General features: G+C 53.3%; 1 protein-coding gene across 2 annotated transcripts in view; it reads right to left on the bottom strand.

Moving 5' to 3' along the window:
* Positions 1 to 16169, bottom strand: part of PHF2 (PHD finger protein 2) — a 69774-nt gene that overhangs the window by 11030 nt on the left and 42575 nt on the right. For both annotated transcript variants that reach the window (XM_084795071.1, XM_084795070.1), the window contains exons 4-17: positions 14721 to 14881; positions 13413 to 13554; positions 10649 to 10835; positions 9068 to 9230; positions 8033 to 8120; positions 7548 to 7654; positions 7054 to 7145; positions 5819 to 5908; positions 5001 to 5351; positions 3939 to 4058; positions 3442 to 3557; positions 1268 to 1446; positions 1101 to 1171; positions 272 to 432 (exon numbers count right to left, since the gene is read on the bottom strand). In XM_084795071.1, the coding sequence (XP_084651197.1) occupies positions 272 to 432; positions 1101 to 1171; positions 1268 to 1446; positions 3442 to 3557; positions 3939 to 4058; positions 5001 to 5351; positions 5819 to 5908; positions 7054 to 7145; positions 7548 to 7654; positions 8033 to 8120; positions 9068 to 9230; positions 10649 to 10835; positions 13413 to 13554; positions 14721 to 14881 (2028 nt within the window). The remainder of the gene's footprint in view (positions 1 to 271; positions 433 to 1100; positions 1172 to 1267; positions 1447 to 3441; positions 3558 to 3938; positions 4059 to 5000; positions 5352 to 5818; positions 5909 to 7053; positions 7146 to 7547; positions 7655 to 8032; positions 8121 to 9067; positions 9231 to 10648; positions 10836 to 13412; positions 13555 to 14720; positions 14882 to 16169) is intronic.

Here is a 16169-nt window from a genome sequence, read left to right as displayed (position 1 = left end):
CACAGAGGGTCTCTGGGGGAGTGCAGGCTGTGCCCCATCAGTCACCTGTCCATGCCACACCTGGAAACGCTGATAAAGTTTCAGAGACACAAACAGTGGTCAGGTGCTTAAAACCCAAGTCGACCAGGTATGGGTCTGCCTGGGCCCATCAGGAGGGCAATGAAGACTTCCCCTGCTGCTCGGCAAGCCCAGCACCCGCAATCGGAGGCTAGGGCCTGCGCGCAGGGCCAGCCATGCTCTGTGAGTGCTCTGTGACGCAGCCAGGGCCCACCTGTTGGGGTTGTACTCCAGCGCCCCGACCTCCTCACTGGCCTGCAGCAGGTCCAGGATGCCTGCTGCTGAATTCCCGCTCTCCTTCTTGACTTTGGCATTGCGGCCTGGCTTGGTGTCCGTGTCGATGTGCAGAGAGCCCTCATCAGAGGAGTCGTCACTCTGCAGGGGACAGAGCAGCTGGTCAGGGGAGGGCCTGGGGGTGGGGGGTGCTTCTCCCCTTCAAGGGGAAATGAGTCTTAAAGAGCTCTGTTCTAATTGCTGCCACAGGGTAGTCTCGGGCTCACACTATGGGCGAGGGCCTCAGGAGACAGAAGTGGGGGCCACCTTTCCTAGGGTCCTCGAAACCACCACAAAGGTTAAAGTTGTCTTCACACCCTATACTGCTTTTCCAAAGAAAGCCCCAGAATTTCACTGGGATGTTGCGACTAAAACCCTTTAGCCTGGGTAAGCTTACTCCAGCAGGTAACTCAGGGGACAGGGACATGTGCTTCCTGGGCTCCCCAGGAAACCTGAGACCTCCTCAGCAATGACCCTCTTCTGCCAGAGCACCAGCTTTGGAGGTCATCTTAGTCTAAGACCCCTGCCGGTGGGGAGCAAGCCCCTGCCACCCGTAGTTGCCTGGAGACAAGTTTTGCTGCATTTATCTCCCATGGGGCAGGCCCAGTGGGAACAGGTCCTTAGTCCTGGTGCCGAGGACTGAGGAGGACCACGTCCTTCCTATGCCAGCCCCACATCGCGGTCCAGCCCATGGGGATGGGGGAGGGTGGATGTGCTCGTACATCAGACAGAAGCAGGCCACAGAGGCCGAGGGCGGCTGGGTGGCTCACCTTGTATGCCGCCGAGTCCGGCTTTGGCTTCGCAGCGGGCACAAGGAGAGCCTCCTTCTTGTCCAACAAGACTGAAAAAAGCACAGCAGACAGCAGTCAAGTGGAGAGGCCTTTAGGGGTTTGGCCGAAACCACTCCCACCCTGCTGCCCACGTCCACTACACTCACAGGACAGGTCCCTTTTGGGGGCGTTCTTCTTCCTCCTGATGGGAAACTCGTCAATCTTCAGCTCCCCGTCATCCGATACGTATTCGTACTCGTCCCGCACGGGCTTGGCCTTGTCCTCCTTGAAGCTCTGCAAGGTCCCGAACACGCCAGGGCTCCCTGGGGGCCTGAGGGCCTTGGAGCTAGAGTAGAAGGGATAGGCCAGTGGGGTCCCAGAGCCCTGAGAGGTCAGCAGGCAACCGACCCTCACAGGGACCTGGAAGAAAGCATCCGCTTGGAAGGCAAGCAGCTGGTCAGGGGCTGTGCAACCTTCAGGTTCCACTGTGGAAAGTCTGCACACGGAGGGGACGTCCCCCAGCCCTACAGCCGCCTCCTTCGCTCCATGTCACCTGGTATGAGGCCCAGGATATACAGTCATGCACTGGGGAGAAGGACCTAGGCAACTGAGGTTCTAGAATGATCCACCTGCCCAGGTTCTGACAAGCATTGCCCTCAACCCTCCTTTACAGACTTTCAGGGTTTAAATCAAATCTCAGGTGAGAACAGGGCCAAGCCCCATGTCCCTTCCGCCCCCCCCCCATACTTTTTAAAAACAGAACAAAACAAAACGAAACCCAAGACAGCAGCACTGCACATTCTTCGATGCATTTCCACGGGGCTATGAAATACTATATCTTTCTTCTTGCTAGGGTTAGGCAGGGATGCTGTCCTTACCCCACGAATACATCTGGTATGGACCATCTCTGGGCCTTAGGATACACTTTTCTCAATAGGGGGGACAGCATGCTGAAGAAAATGCCTGCAGTGTTGATAGCACGCCAGGCCATAGCAGCCTCCAGCATCCTCAGGAAAGGCCCGTTGCCCTGCTGCCTTAAAGCTGAGCCCCGAACCACCACACCCGTGCACGTGTGTATATGCATGGTTCTAGCGGCTCCTTCTAGATGACATGGCCCTTTCACAGAACTGGTGTCACTGGGAAGCTTCTCTGGGACCCAGAAGTGACACTTCTAATGAAATGACAGAAGCAGACTCATCAAGTTAGGGGTAGCAAGACCAGGGCCATGTGGATTACACCCGCCTGGGTAATGGTGAGTGCAGTCACTCAGAGTCCCCAGCCCTGTCTCTCCAGCACCCACAGGCCTTTGCCTCCCTTCACACAAGAGGAAACAGAGGCTGCCACCCCTGCAGGCAATGAGGATATCTCAGCAGGACACGTTTGTCACCTATATACACTGTGTGGAGCCTATGGACGTGACAGGGTGCCTGGTGGGCACTCTTCCTAGCCACACAACTGGAACCGAGGCTGCAGTGGCCATGCTGAGGCGCACCTGGCTCCCAAGCTGATGCCTTCCCTCTCTAGTTCAGCACCCAAATCGTACATCCCTCCCTATGGCACCCGTCATAGCCATAAGCTTACGTGGAGTCATGAGTGTGCGGAGTGTGCACTGTCCCACCCTACTGGCCACTGGGCTCAGAAACCCGTGTCCTGATCCCTACTCATATCTTCAGCTTTAGCCTTTGCCAGCCACTCTCAAGGTTTCCCACTGCCTAGCTGGCCCTCGCTAAGGCTGTATTCTCCATGTACCAGTCCAGCAGCTAGACTGTTCTGGAAGCAGAAACAAAGGGATTCCATGCAACAGACCAGCAGTGAGTGAAACCAATGGCCTGGAAAAAGCACTGCTCAAGGGTGTCAACCGAGTGTACAGTGTGGTGCGAATGTGTCACGTGTCTATGACATGGGGCATGCATGCGGTGTAAAGTATGATAGAGTGTTGGGTGTGAGATGCCTGTGGGATGAATGTGCTATGTACATATGGAATGGGTGTGTGATGAGGGTATATAAACGTCCATGTATGTATGGTGTGTGAGGGATGCCTGTATGTATGGTGTGAATTGTGCTAGTGGAGGTTATGACGCAAGGTATATGCTTGTGTGTGTATATGCCATGTATGGTGTCATATATATGTGAGTGTTTGGTGCGAAGTACAATTTGGAATGTTCACAGGGGTGTGCATGTGATGTCGTGTCTATGGGAGGTGATGCAAGTGCCTGTGTCATACGGGATGATGCACAGCATTTGTTATGTGTGGTATGGAGTGCATACACAGTGTGAGGGCATGTATGTGTCGTGGGACATATGTATGTTCACCCGCAGCCCTGCCCAGGCTCTCACGTACCCCAGGAGTTTTCTGTTGGAGAAAGAAAAGGAGAACTTGTCCTTGTTCCCAGCCAGGGGTGACTTCTCCAACCTCTGTTCCTCCTCCATTTTCAGTAAAGAGTCAGGTTTGCTGTTCTGAAAGGAAGACCAAGGTTGTCCCTGAGCCCGTTGGGACGAGGGGCTAGTATCCCAAGCCGTGTTACTGGGTGCAACTGGGGACCAGAATATGCCCAGGAAAGCTGTTGATGGATGCTAAGGCTGCCCAGCCATCAACAAACAGGACCTATCCTGGGGTGCTACCCAGCCTCGAGGTGGGAACACAGACCAGAGATGGGACCACAAAGAAGGTAAACAACAGTAGAGGGAGGCATGGGGAAGACGACATCCTTGGTTTTCACCGACACTGTCTACAGAGGGTGGCTTACAGGAGGCCAGGTCACTCCAGACTCATACAGACTTTCCCCATGGCCCCACCTCCTGGGGATACCCTGTCACAGGCCTATACCCCACCCTCACCTTGTATTTCCACTTGGCCTCTGACTTGCTCTTAGTTTGCTCTCGGATTTCCAGCCTTTCCACATCATTCTGGGTGTGGACTGTGTCCTTATTGGGGACACTCAGGACATTCTTTGGGGTCTGCAAACAAAGTAGCCATGACCCAAAGGTAGACATAGAAGGTGAGTGGGCTTGGGTTACAACAGCATATAAGACCAGTCACTCCTGCTGGTCCATCCATTCCTTCATCCCCCATCTATTTATCTGTTCACTTAGTCTTTCATTTCTCATCCATCCACCCACCTACCTAACCATTTGTCCATCCATTTACCAACCCGTCCTTCTGTCCATCAGTTGACCCATCAGTTGACCCACTCACCCATTCACCTACCACACACACATTCACCCCGCTCTCCCTCCCTCCTTCCTTCCTTGTCCCAGAAGAACAGCCCCAGTGGAATATTACAAGCCACAAGGATGGCCCCCAAGATGTAGGAAGAAGCTTGCTGCCAATAATCCTTAATTTCATAGGTTCAGTAAGACTCCTTATGGAGGCCATCTCTCTCTGTCCACAGGGGCTCAGGCCCTCATAGAAATCTCCTCTCCCAGTTCTCTGCCTTTGCCTAGTGTCTTCCTCAAACAGACACCTTAGCCCCAGGGGTGGGTTCTAATCCTTTGGAGAACTAAGCAGGATGGTCTCCGCGTGAAGACCACCCTGGTGTTGCATCAACCCAGCGGCCCTTCAGAGTGCTACCCCCACCACAGCACAGACCCTCTGTGCTCTCTCAAGCTCTCTCCCCAGGGGGCCTCACTGCTCAGCAGGATCTGCCTGGGGTTTTGGCCTGAATGTGCAGGCCTAGGCTGGCACAGGCAGGGAAGTACTTTGATTGGGTAGATTCATCAGGAGCCAAACCCTGGACCCTTGTGCTCTCTAGAGACCTTACCCCACAGCTGCTCTCCCCTCCCCACCCAGTAGCAAAGGAGAGCAAAGACACATTAGGCCCAGCTGTTCCCTCTGGTCTGGCCCAAGGCAGGGGCTGCAGTGCCTCCGCACATTAGGGAGTGGGGCTCAGGGGGTCCCACCTTTCCTTTCTTGGGAGGCTCCATCTTGGTGAGCGCCTCCTTTGTGTGGGCCTCAAGCAGGTCCAAGTTGGGGATGGTGGGCGAGGCTGACTCCTTGCTCTTCTTCCCTTTCTTCTTGCTTCCATCCTTGAGCTTGAGGGTTTTGGGGGGCTTGGGAGGTTTGGGGATTTTGGATGGCTTGGGCATCTTCACAGTCTTGGGAGTCTTTTTTTTGGACACTTTCTCCAGGAGGGATCGAGGTGGGGTAGCCTCAACGGGAGATGGTGGCTCCTCCTTCTCCCGGTCCCCGTCACAGACCTCATCTGAGGAGGTGACAGCATTTACTTCAGGTCGGACAGTTTTGGAGGCATTCTGGTATGGGAAAAGGAGAGGGTCATTTGTGTTCCCTCTAGGCCATGGCAGGACTCAGGAGACCCTCATAGCCATGTTGGAAGAGGCACTCAGCCGAGAAAGGCATACACAGCTGACACCATGTGACACGTTCATATTTGTTCCACGTTGTCAAGCAACATGCTCATCACACTGTCTGATAACATCAAGAAACATTCACACAGCCCTACAACTCACTCACATTTGTCCCAGACCATAGTCACTCAGGTCCCAGTTTCCTGGGCTCTTCTGCCCTGTCCAGGCCCAGGAGGCTCACCAGCTCCTCCAGGCTCAGGAGAACTGAGACCCAAAGTCTAGGCTTGGTGTTCTCCACTCTTCTCCCCAGGCTCTCTCTAAGCCTTGGGCATGACCACTAATGCAGAGAAATTTGCTATCAAGCTCTGGGCCCACCTTCGTCCCAGGGGTCCATCACCCTGGCATGGCCTTACCTCACTGAACCTGATCTCTTTGGCCAGGTCCTTGATGAGCTGCGAGGGCCTGAAGTGCTCCGGGAGCTCATCCTCGTGTTCTGCCAAAGCCTGTGGAACAGTGGGGTCAGTGCCGACTTGGCCTTTGCAGTGCCTTAGCCACTCCGTGTCCACCCAGCCAGGACCACGGCCACCCCATGGGGTGAGAGGCTTCCGTGGAGCAAAGCGTGGCACACAAGGCTCTGGAGCCCTGCCTGATAAGATGGCTCTCTGTGAGCCACTTCTGTTAGTGGAAAACGCATCAAAACTGAGCATCGCCCGAGGCCACCACCGGCTAGCTTAGCTGACTGTGGAGAAGATGTGAGCCAGCTTTCTTCATGGTCATGTGGTTAAGGTGAGGTGGAGGAGACCACTGGATTATCCCAGCCCTAACTCTCAAAGAGATGGCAGCCATAGGATGGCCCCCCATGAGGGTGGGAACTATGTGGCCTATCGCCACCTGCCAGGCCCACACATGGGTGGAGACAGCCACAGACATGGTTCCTTATGTGACCTCTGCCTCAAAGTCCTCTGAGGCCTCATACTTGTTCTCTCTGACCTAGAAGGGACTCCGTGTCCCTCAAGTAGCCAGGGGCAGGTGATCTGAATAGCCAGAGACTCTCGTAGGAAACAGCATCACAGGCTACCCTACGGAAAGCCAGACCTACTTCTCCCTCTATAGCCACAATCTAGGCAAGAGGAGAATGCAAATAGAGAGCTAACAGCCTTGTGGTCTTTGTCTGAGAAACAGCTCCCAGGGGCAGGAGGAAACCAGTGCACAGGATCACAGGAAAGGGCAAAGAAGGAAAGGGGTACCTAGGTTACAAAGCAAGTTAGCTGGGAGGCACAGCATCACATCAGGCTGCATGGCTGCTGAGTGTCAGGAACCACAACCATATCCCTGGCACTTCCTGTCCAGATCCAGATGTGTGGTCATTGCACCAGCTGTTTCCTGGGGGCTTCTCTGCCATTTCCAGGTTAACAGAAAGTTGTCCTTACACAAATTCCTGAGGGGAATCTAGCTCTGCCAATGACTCCAGGCTGGCACAAACCAGCCACATCTGTCCAACACACCCCTCAGGGGACCATGGTCAGTGTTAGCAGGCCAGCGTAGGCCAGCCTGTAGATAGTGCCTACCATTTGTTCCGTAGAACACACCCTTGGCATCTTCCCCACACGCCCCCTGTTCACTCAGACAGATACAAAGAGGTTCCTACCTGCTTCTTCGTCCATGACCTAAAAGCACCATTGAGAATTTTAGCTCCTTGAACTAAATGTGGGGGCAGCTGTTTCCCAGACTTGTGAGAACCTGGGAAGGATACAACAGGTTAGTGTGGTGGCTGCTCCAGCAAGAGGCCTTCCAGAGGCCACTGCCTCAGGCTGCTCGCCCAACTGCCAACGGTTTTCCTTGGAATCTGGGGTGCCCACCCACCCACCCGGCACCTGCCCTGCAGAGGAAATGGCTGACCTCCCATCTCTTCCTATTTCACATGAAGCTTACTTAACAGGGCACTGAGCAGGCTACTTTTCTCTCCTGTCTCTGCCCAGGAACCCCAAGGCCCAGTCTTAGTAGGTCAGACTGCCCCAAGCCCCCCAGGTACCTTCTTATCCTCTGTGGCCTAACGGGTCATGATCAGGGCTCACAAAGGGTCAGGGTGTCCCTTAGACTAGGGCTATGGGCTCAAGTCACCCAACTTGGAGTAACAGGTACCTTTGAATGCTTCCAATAGGTGCTTTCCCATGTACCAGCAGGCAGTTTCAAAGTTGGGAAACTGAGTCAGGCTGCCTAGTTTTAACCTCCTTTCCACCTCATATGCCCTGGAAGTCACAGGAAAGAACTAATCAGTGCAGGGAGCATCAGGCAGACTGTGACAAAGGGAGAATCCAGGCTACTGATCCAGCTCAGGCTTCCCCACTGGGCCTGAAGTGGCCCAAAGGGATGGACACCATGAGTGGACACAGTGGGGTGCAGTTTCTAGAGAGGCTGGCCACAGTCCAGGAAAGGTGACAGCAGCCTTCGTGATTCCAAACCACTGCTAGCCTGGCCCTAGCCCAGACCATAGAACCCATCTCCCCTTCCCCACAGCACAAAGATGTCAGCATAGCAACCCATAAGCGAAGCCTAGCCAGGAATCTAGCCAAGGTGCCATTGGGCCACCTGGTCCAAGGGTGGACAGCAGTGTGGGGACCACCTACCTCATCTGCATCTCCACACTGAGGCTATGGAGGAAATGTCCAGCGAAGGCCAGGCAGTCCACAGGGGTGAGGGTGGCATATATCCAGCCTAGGAGAGAGACGTAAAGCTGTGGCTAGCTTCTGCCTTCACCTCCCCCATTCATCATGGACTCCAACTCCTACTAGCCCAGGGCTTGCCTCATTGTTTCTAACTGCTCAGGCTAGGTAGGAACCCCTGAGAGACATGGAGGAGGGAGTGTGCCTGAGGTAACATAGGCTGTTGTGACCAGACAGAAACTGAGGCCTGGGAGCCAAGGGGACATGCTTAGGGCACCCCAGGGCAGTGCTGCCATCAGGCAAGGGAGCCCAAGTCTCAGACCTGCCTACACAGGGGTCAGAAGACACAGGGCTGGGACCGTCACTCTCCCTAGAGACTGAGATCTGTCTCTCAAGGGATGTTAATCCCGGGGGATGGAGGTGGGAGCCAGACTCCAGAAAACCTATAATGTCTCCCAAAGTAACTATGAGGATGCCTTCAGGGAGGGAGAGGCCCCAGAGCCAGAGGCAGGGGCTGAATTCAGTCAGGTTCTGGGACCTCATCTGGATCAGCTACTGGATGGTTCAGCGGGGCCCACACTTCACTCTCAAAATGGGTTCAAATTGCTTTAGAGGGAAGACGTCTTTCAGAATGGACTCTTCGGCTCTGGAACTCATCTTCCAGGAGAAGCCAGCAGCCTCGGCTGTTCAGGGCATACCTTTAAATTGCACTAGTGTAATCATCCCTGAGGAATACTTCTCAACACCCATGCTTCTCCTCTGGAGCTACTGACTGAGCCAGGTCTCCCATGCCAAAGCTGGCTGGCCACAGCCCTGAGGTAACATGGTGCTGACTGGGGAAGGTCCAGCTATGAAAAGTTTACTGCCGGCCCTTCCATGAGGGCTGGGCCAGGGCAGAGGACAGCAAGACACCCCTGTCAGGGGAGTGCAGCACGAGGAATGGGGCAGTGAATGTGGTGGCTAACCAGGCTGGGTCCTGTCCCTGGGTGGTACACTCACCTGAGGGGATAAAGAGGGTCTGGCCCTGCTTGACGGTGCACTTATAGCACTTGTCCACCTGGTCGGCAAAAAACATCTCACTGTGGTTGGAGGCTGACCGCCAGCGCTCATACAGGGAGATGTTGGCTGAGGCTGGCCGGATGAGATAGAAGATCTTCTCTCCCTGCCAAAAGAGCCCAGTGGCAGAGCCACAACATCAGGGATGTGGGGCAGAGTCCACTGGGTACTGAGGATGCTGGGCTGGGGGGCAGAGTCCACTGGGTACTGAGGATGCTGGGCTGGGGGGCAGAGTCCACTGGGTACTGAGGATGCTGGGCTGGGGGGCAGAGTCCACTGGGTACTGAGGATGCTGGGCTGGGGGGCAGAGTCCACTGGGTACTGAGGATGCTGGGCTGGGGGGCAAAGCCCACTGGGTTCTGAGGATGCAGAGGTGGGGGGCAGAGCCCACTGGGTACTGAGGATGCCGGGATATGGGGCAGAGCTTACTGGGTGCTGAGGATACTGGGGTGGAGGGCAGAGCTCACTGGGTACTGAGGATGCTGGGCTGGGGGGCAGAGTCCACTGGGTGCTGAGATGCAAGGGTAGAGGCAGAGCCCATTGGGTGCTGAGGATGCTGATGTGGAAGGCAGAGCTCACGAGGTTCTGGTGACGTTTTAGGAGTGGAATAGACTCCACTAGAGACTCTTGGCCTGGGGATACAGCCCACTAGAAGCTGGGGCACAGAGGCAGGTAGCAGAGTCCACTGGGTGCTAGGGACAACGGGCCTGGAGGGGGCCCAATCTGCTGGGGCCCGGTGATGGGTGCTGACTTGACGGGCATGCGCTGAGACTCACCATTCCCACCTACGCTACGTTTCTCCGTTAGGAAGGCTGCCGGTGCGTGAGCCTGACACAGTCAGGAGCAGCACACTCATTACTATTCCACAACACTACAAATTCCGTGTGTGCTCGGGGGGGGGGGGGGGGGGTCATACAAACGCAAACCGCCACCCAGCAAGTCCCCGGGAGCTCTGTTCTCAAGAGCTTCTGGGCTTCCAGGTGGTCACGTGCAAGCCCAGGCCAGGCTCTGCACCAAGAAGAGACAGCCTCATTCTCACGTTCTGAGGCACACACCATGATGCCTTGTTCAGAGCCTCACAGGGCCAGAGTGGGCACCTGAGTGTACCATCCCAGCTCAAGCCGTGGCTGGTCTGGGGAAGCACAGTGTGCAGCAGGCAAGGCCAGAGCTCAGGGATGAGCCCAACCCTCCCTGCTGGCTTGGGTACCCACCACCTTGCCTGCTGTCTCCATTGTTGCTTCTGGGAAGTGAGCCCAGCACCTCTGCACCCTATTCTAGGCTCTAGGTGACCTAGTGGCCTCCCCTTATTACTTATGAACCCGAAGGACATTAGAAAGGGAGATACAGGTATGCCACTGGTCCCAAATGCTCCTCCATTCATACACATCCCTCTGCTTCCTGCCCCAAGACTGTCCATCTCAGTGTTGCCCTGCCCAGGAAGTAGGTGACTTCCTGGCTACAGACAGGGCTTGGAGGGACTGCAGTCTCAAGGACGCGGGTGAGGTCTTAAGGGGTGTGGCTCACCTTGAGAACATGGTACCAGGCTGAGGCACCCCCAGAGTCGATGTGGAAGTCAGTGTAGCTGTCCTTCACACAAATCAGGCAATACTTGGTCACCTTGGGCTTGGCCAGCAACGCGTCATCTGGCCAGTAGTTTTCCACCCATGACAGTTTCTTCACAATGTCAGGTGGCTCCACAAAGCTGGACATTCTAGGGCCATGAAAGGAAGAGTAGTCAGGGAGATGGGGCCCATAGCTTCCATTTTTAACGCATTCTAAGGTAGGAACAGTGCAAGGCTCCTTCCACATGCTACCTTGTAAATCTACAGGCCCCGGGCAAACATCTCGTTTTATAGGGGAGTAAACAGAGGGTCCGGAGGGTGGGATGAGCCCAGCCACCACACAGGGCTGCAAAGGCCACAGAGGATTGTCTCTATTCTAAGAAGATGAGTGAGAGAAGCCTTGTAGAGCCTTTAAAGTGGCCCACTGGGGTTGGCACCACAAGACTTTCAGAAGAAATGCTTATCATACACAGCCCAGTGCCATGTGCATTTGAAGAAAGGCCACCTCTCTCTAGGGCAAAACACAGGCAGCCGAGAGACTCTCTGTCACATTTAGCTGCTGTCAAATGAGCTACATCACTTCCATGGTGGGAAAAGGCATAAGTGACCCAGTGTGTTGGTAAGTTTTTACAATTTGACATAAGCGAGAGTCACCCAAGAAGAGGGAGCCTCAACTGAGAAAATGTCTGTATCAGACTGGTCTGTAGGCACGCCGGTAGGGCATTTTCTTGACCAATAACCAATATGGGATGACCTAGGCCATTGTGGATGCTGGTGCCACCCCTGGGCAGATAGTCCTGGGATGTATAAAAAAAATAGGAGCAAGCCATGGGGAGCAAGCCAGTAAGCAGTATTCTTCCGTGGCCTAGCCATGGGGAGCAAGCCAGTAAGCAGTATTCTTCCGTGGCCTTTGTGGCAGCTCCTACCTCCAGGATCCCTCCATGACTTCCCTGCATGATGGACTATATAGCTATAAGATGAAATAAACCTTTTCCCTCCAACTTGCTTTTGGTCGTGGTGTTTTATCACAGCATTAAAGTTAACTAACACACCTGGGGTTTATGAAATGCCAGCAGCACCTGTGCAGTGACAGAGACCCAGACCTGAACATGCTTGCTGCCTCAGGCCCAACAGAGTCGCGCATAAAGCTACACCTAGCCTGAACACACGTGGCCCTGTGAATCTCTACCTTGCCTCTACTAAAGGCCACACCCACCCTGACAAGGCTGTCTGGATTGGTTCCAGATAAGCTGATCTCTACATCCACCTTACACATGAGCTGGCCTTTCCCATGCCTCACCCTCCATATGGTGTGGAGACTACATCTCTGTGGGGCATCCCCCTTACATGTCTAACTCTGATCACTCCCATATCGTGTGTGCACGATGCACACCTGGCCTGGTGATCCCTCTCAGCCACCGTCCCCCCACCCCCAAACTCATGTCTTCCATCTATAATCAAATCCATTTAAGAAACCCCTCACAGGTTTTCAATGCATTTGGAAGAAGCCTAGGACCCATTAAAGGCATCAGACCCCAAGTTGTTCTCCATGTCTGTGCTTCCCTGATCTTCGGTGTGTGGCCTCCAGGCTTGCTATGCCTCTCCTGACCAGTGGAGAGGAGCTCTCCATCTCCGTGAAAGAGCCACCAGGAATCACAGCCTAGTCCTGTTGCCCAAGCATCACCATCCCACAGCGGTCGTTCCAATGACAATGCCTTGCAGCCTCCACCCTGTTGAGACATCTGTGTGTGGACTCACAGGTTGAGGCAAGTGGAAGGCTTAGAGGAGGTGCACAGTGGCCACCACAGTACAGTTCTGTGTGGGTGAGTATGCACGTGCATGCAAGGGTGTCGGTACACGTGGCAGGGAATGTGTGATGGAAGCATTGAGTGCGGTGGCAGTGAGAGCTTCAGTGGCCATGCTACTGTCAAAAGGGGGCTGTGTGTTCATATAACGAATGTGCGGCAGCTATAATGGACATGCTGCAGGTGTCCTGACCATGTCACTGCTATGTCTCAGGGTATCCACTGAGTGAGAATGTTTGTAAGTGTGTCTGTCTTAAGTGTGTCTACCTCTTGTTCCATGGGTATGTCATGATTATGGGTGTGTCAGTGTCCTGCCTCAGTGTGTCACGACAGTATGTCATTATGCTGTGTCTTAGTTTGTCCATATGCATCCAAGAGTGTATTACGAGTATAAGTGGGTGTGTGCATTGTCTGTGTATCATACACCTGTGAGTTCCTGTGTCACAAGTATAAGTGTCAGTGTGTCATCTCAGCATGCCATTAGTGTTCAGGAGGAGCATGTGCCTCAGGAAAGGCCTCATTCATGCTGCCCCAGTGGCTTTCTCTGGGAGTGGGCTGGCTTCCTTTTAGCTCCTATTTCATCTGAGTTGTTCAGTGTGTTTTAAGAGAAAGGAGAACCAAGCCTGCATGGTGACCTCTGGGAAGCTCACAGGACAGCAGCAGACCATGCAGAATAAGACTGCAGGCCAAGCCTTGCAGCCTCCACCCTGGGCAGAACCCCCAAGTAAGGCCTCATAGTCCCCACACCAAGGTAGAACCCCAAAACAGGCTTCATAGCCCCAGAACCCAGAGCAGGACCCTGGACCAGCTCTTGCAGCCCTCACACCAGCCTGGCCCAACACCATCCTGTGAACTAGTCTAGACTGGTGACATTGACCCTGAGCCAGATCCACCCAGCCCCAACCCAGAGCAGCCTGTCACCTGGTGTCTGAGAATTCAAGGTTGGTCACATTGAGAACACGCTTGCGGTTCGTGCTGTAGTAATAGTCCACAAATTCTTTCAACTTCATTTTGCAGTCTTTCTGCTTGGTAACATCCGTCACGTCCACGCTCCTCTCTGGCCCTGGTGAGGAAGCACAGGGGCATGGTGGGTGTGAACACTTACATGTCCTCAGATGCCCTTGTGCATGGCAGTGCCCCCATAGGATAGATGAGGATGAGGATGAGGATGAGGATGAGGATGAGGGCGGACCCTATCTCTTCTACCTACAGTTGCTGTGGACTCGGAGTAACCAAAGCTCCTCTCCAGGACCCAGTGACACAGGGAGGCAGCGAGTCTCATGTCAGCTACAAAGGCCACATCAGCAAATAAATATACAGATGCCCAGTCAACTTGAGCTTCAGATAACAGTGGACATCTTGGCGTGAGCACTTCCATAATAATATTAAAATTAAAAGCTAGGAGCCCTCCATTTAAAGGGCACTTGTTTGCTGTGGATATGCAAAGGCTTGGTCTTAGCATGTGCTGCTATTCAGTGGCAGTGGAACCTTTAGGAAGGGGGGTCTAGTAGGGGGGTGCTAGGTCACGGGGAGGTCCCAGGCAGGGACAGCAGGACCCTGGTCCTCCTTTTGCTTCCTGACTCATGATATAAGCCGTTTGCTCCATCACACACAGTCTTACCAGAGACCCAAAACTGAGGGCGATGATTATGGGCTGCTAGCTCTAGAAACCTGAGTTCAAATAACCTTCTCCGCCCCCTTTATAAATTATTTGTGTCTAATATTTTATTCTAGTGATAGGATGCTAATACAGGAAAACTAATATGAGTACCGACTTGCTATCCTAATGGATCAATTGATGAGTAAAGGGGAAAACACTTATCTTGCCCTTTCTGTAGGTAATGAGGATAAGTTGAGGCTCTTCAAATAGCTAAGGATGGAGAAGTCTTTACAGAAGGCTCACGATTAAGAGAGCATGAAACAATGCAGCCTAGGCAGGCAAACATGCCCTTTGTCAGGGTCCACAGTGGCTACTCAGACACAAGGAGGAAGCTGTGGGAACATCCGTGGACAAGAATCCTGGACACCAGGCCCCACTGACCATGGCAGCACCATTACAGGCGTGTGTTAGGCACGGTAGATGGAGGTGCACCCACTGGGAAGGGAGAGCCCGCTCTCATCAGATCAAGGATAAGGCCAGGATGCTGCGATCAAAGGCACAGCACAGTTCTTTACCCCAACACCTCCCTCCTCTGGGCTCCTACAAGATCCACAAAGGTGAGTACTCACCCACGTAGTTCTCCACGTCGCTCACATAGAACGTCGGGGCAGGGACAGCCAAGCCCAGTCCATCTTTCTTGGGGACAAGGATGGGCTCAGTGAAGCCATGCTCCTCCATGTAGCCCACAGTGAGCTGGCTGCCTGGCACACGGGACACCACATCTTCAGCACTGTGGGGAAAGGGAAGCCAGAGGCCTCAGGATCCCTGGCCACAGCATGCCTCCCATGCTCCTGGAGGTGGCTGCAGGCTTGTGGTGCTGATTCCAGCAACCCGCCACCCGGAGCGGGGCACACAGGCCCACTGGTAACAGTCACAGGGATGGATGCGCTCCGCCGTGGTCCTACATGCTAGCCACCCTTTCCACGGCAGCAGAGACACCATCGCCCAGACGGATCTCTCACTCTCTCATGCACCCCTGGCATGGCAAACAGAGCAAAGCCAAAATCCTTCTACAGCAGCCTGCCGAATTCCAGGCAACTTTATTGTAGGAACTCACAAGCTGATCTTAAAATTCGCATGGACCACGTAAAGGAGCCAGAGGAACAAACGCAACCTCGGAAATGAAGAGCAAAGGTTCAGGGCCCATAGACCTTGACTTCAAAACTCAATACAGGAGTCAAGCATAGTCTTGGCACGAAGACAAACACAGATCAGCACCTAGAATTTTATCCAGATGTAAATGTGGACACTTAGGAGCAAATGATTTCAACAGAGGTGCCAAGACCTTCTAATAGCAAAAGGGAGTCTTTTCAACGAGACACTGGAACAAATAGATAGCTACATGAGAAGAAGAAGAAGAGGAGGAGGAGGAAGAGGAGGAGGAGGAAGAAGAAGAAGAAGAAAGAAAGAAAGAAATTAGACTTTTACTACATTCTGTATACAAAAATTAACTAAAAATGTGTCAATGTACAAACAAAATGCTAAAGCTACAAAACTTTTAGGAGAAAACAGGAAGATAAATCTTCATGACCTTGGATTTCGTGAAGGTTTTAGATAGCAACTAGAGCACAAGAAGCAAATGAGAGATTAGATAAAACCTACATCAAAAGTACTTTCTGCTTCAAAAGCCACCATCAAGAAAGTAAAAAAAAAAAAAAAAAAAATATCGGGCATGGTGGCACCTTTAATCCCAGCACGTGGGAGGCAGAGGCAGATGGATCGCTATGAGTTCGAGGCTAGCCTGTCTACAAAGCGAGTCCAGAACAGCCCAGGCTACACAGAGAAACCCTGTCTTGAAAAACAAACAAACAAAACAAAGGTAAAAAAACACACCAGGGCAGGAAATATCTGCCAATTGTGCATAATGAGGATGCTTCTAGAATATGTAAAGAGGGCTAGAGAGATGGCTCAGCAGCTAAGAAAGACTATTGTCAGGCAGCTGACAGGACATTCAATGCCCTTTTCTAGACTATACCAGCACTTGAACTTTTGAGCACAGGCACAAACACAGACACGTA

This window comes from Acomys minous (assembly GCF_964271855.1).
Source record: "Acomys minous genome assembly, chromosome: 9".
NCBI classification, from domain to species: Eukaryota; Metazoa; Chordata; class Mammalia; order Rodentia; family Muridae; genus Acomys; species Acomys minous.
Note: the sequence above shows the minus strand (reverse complement) of the source record. Positions and strands in the feature narration are given on the sequence as shown.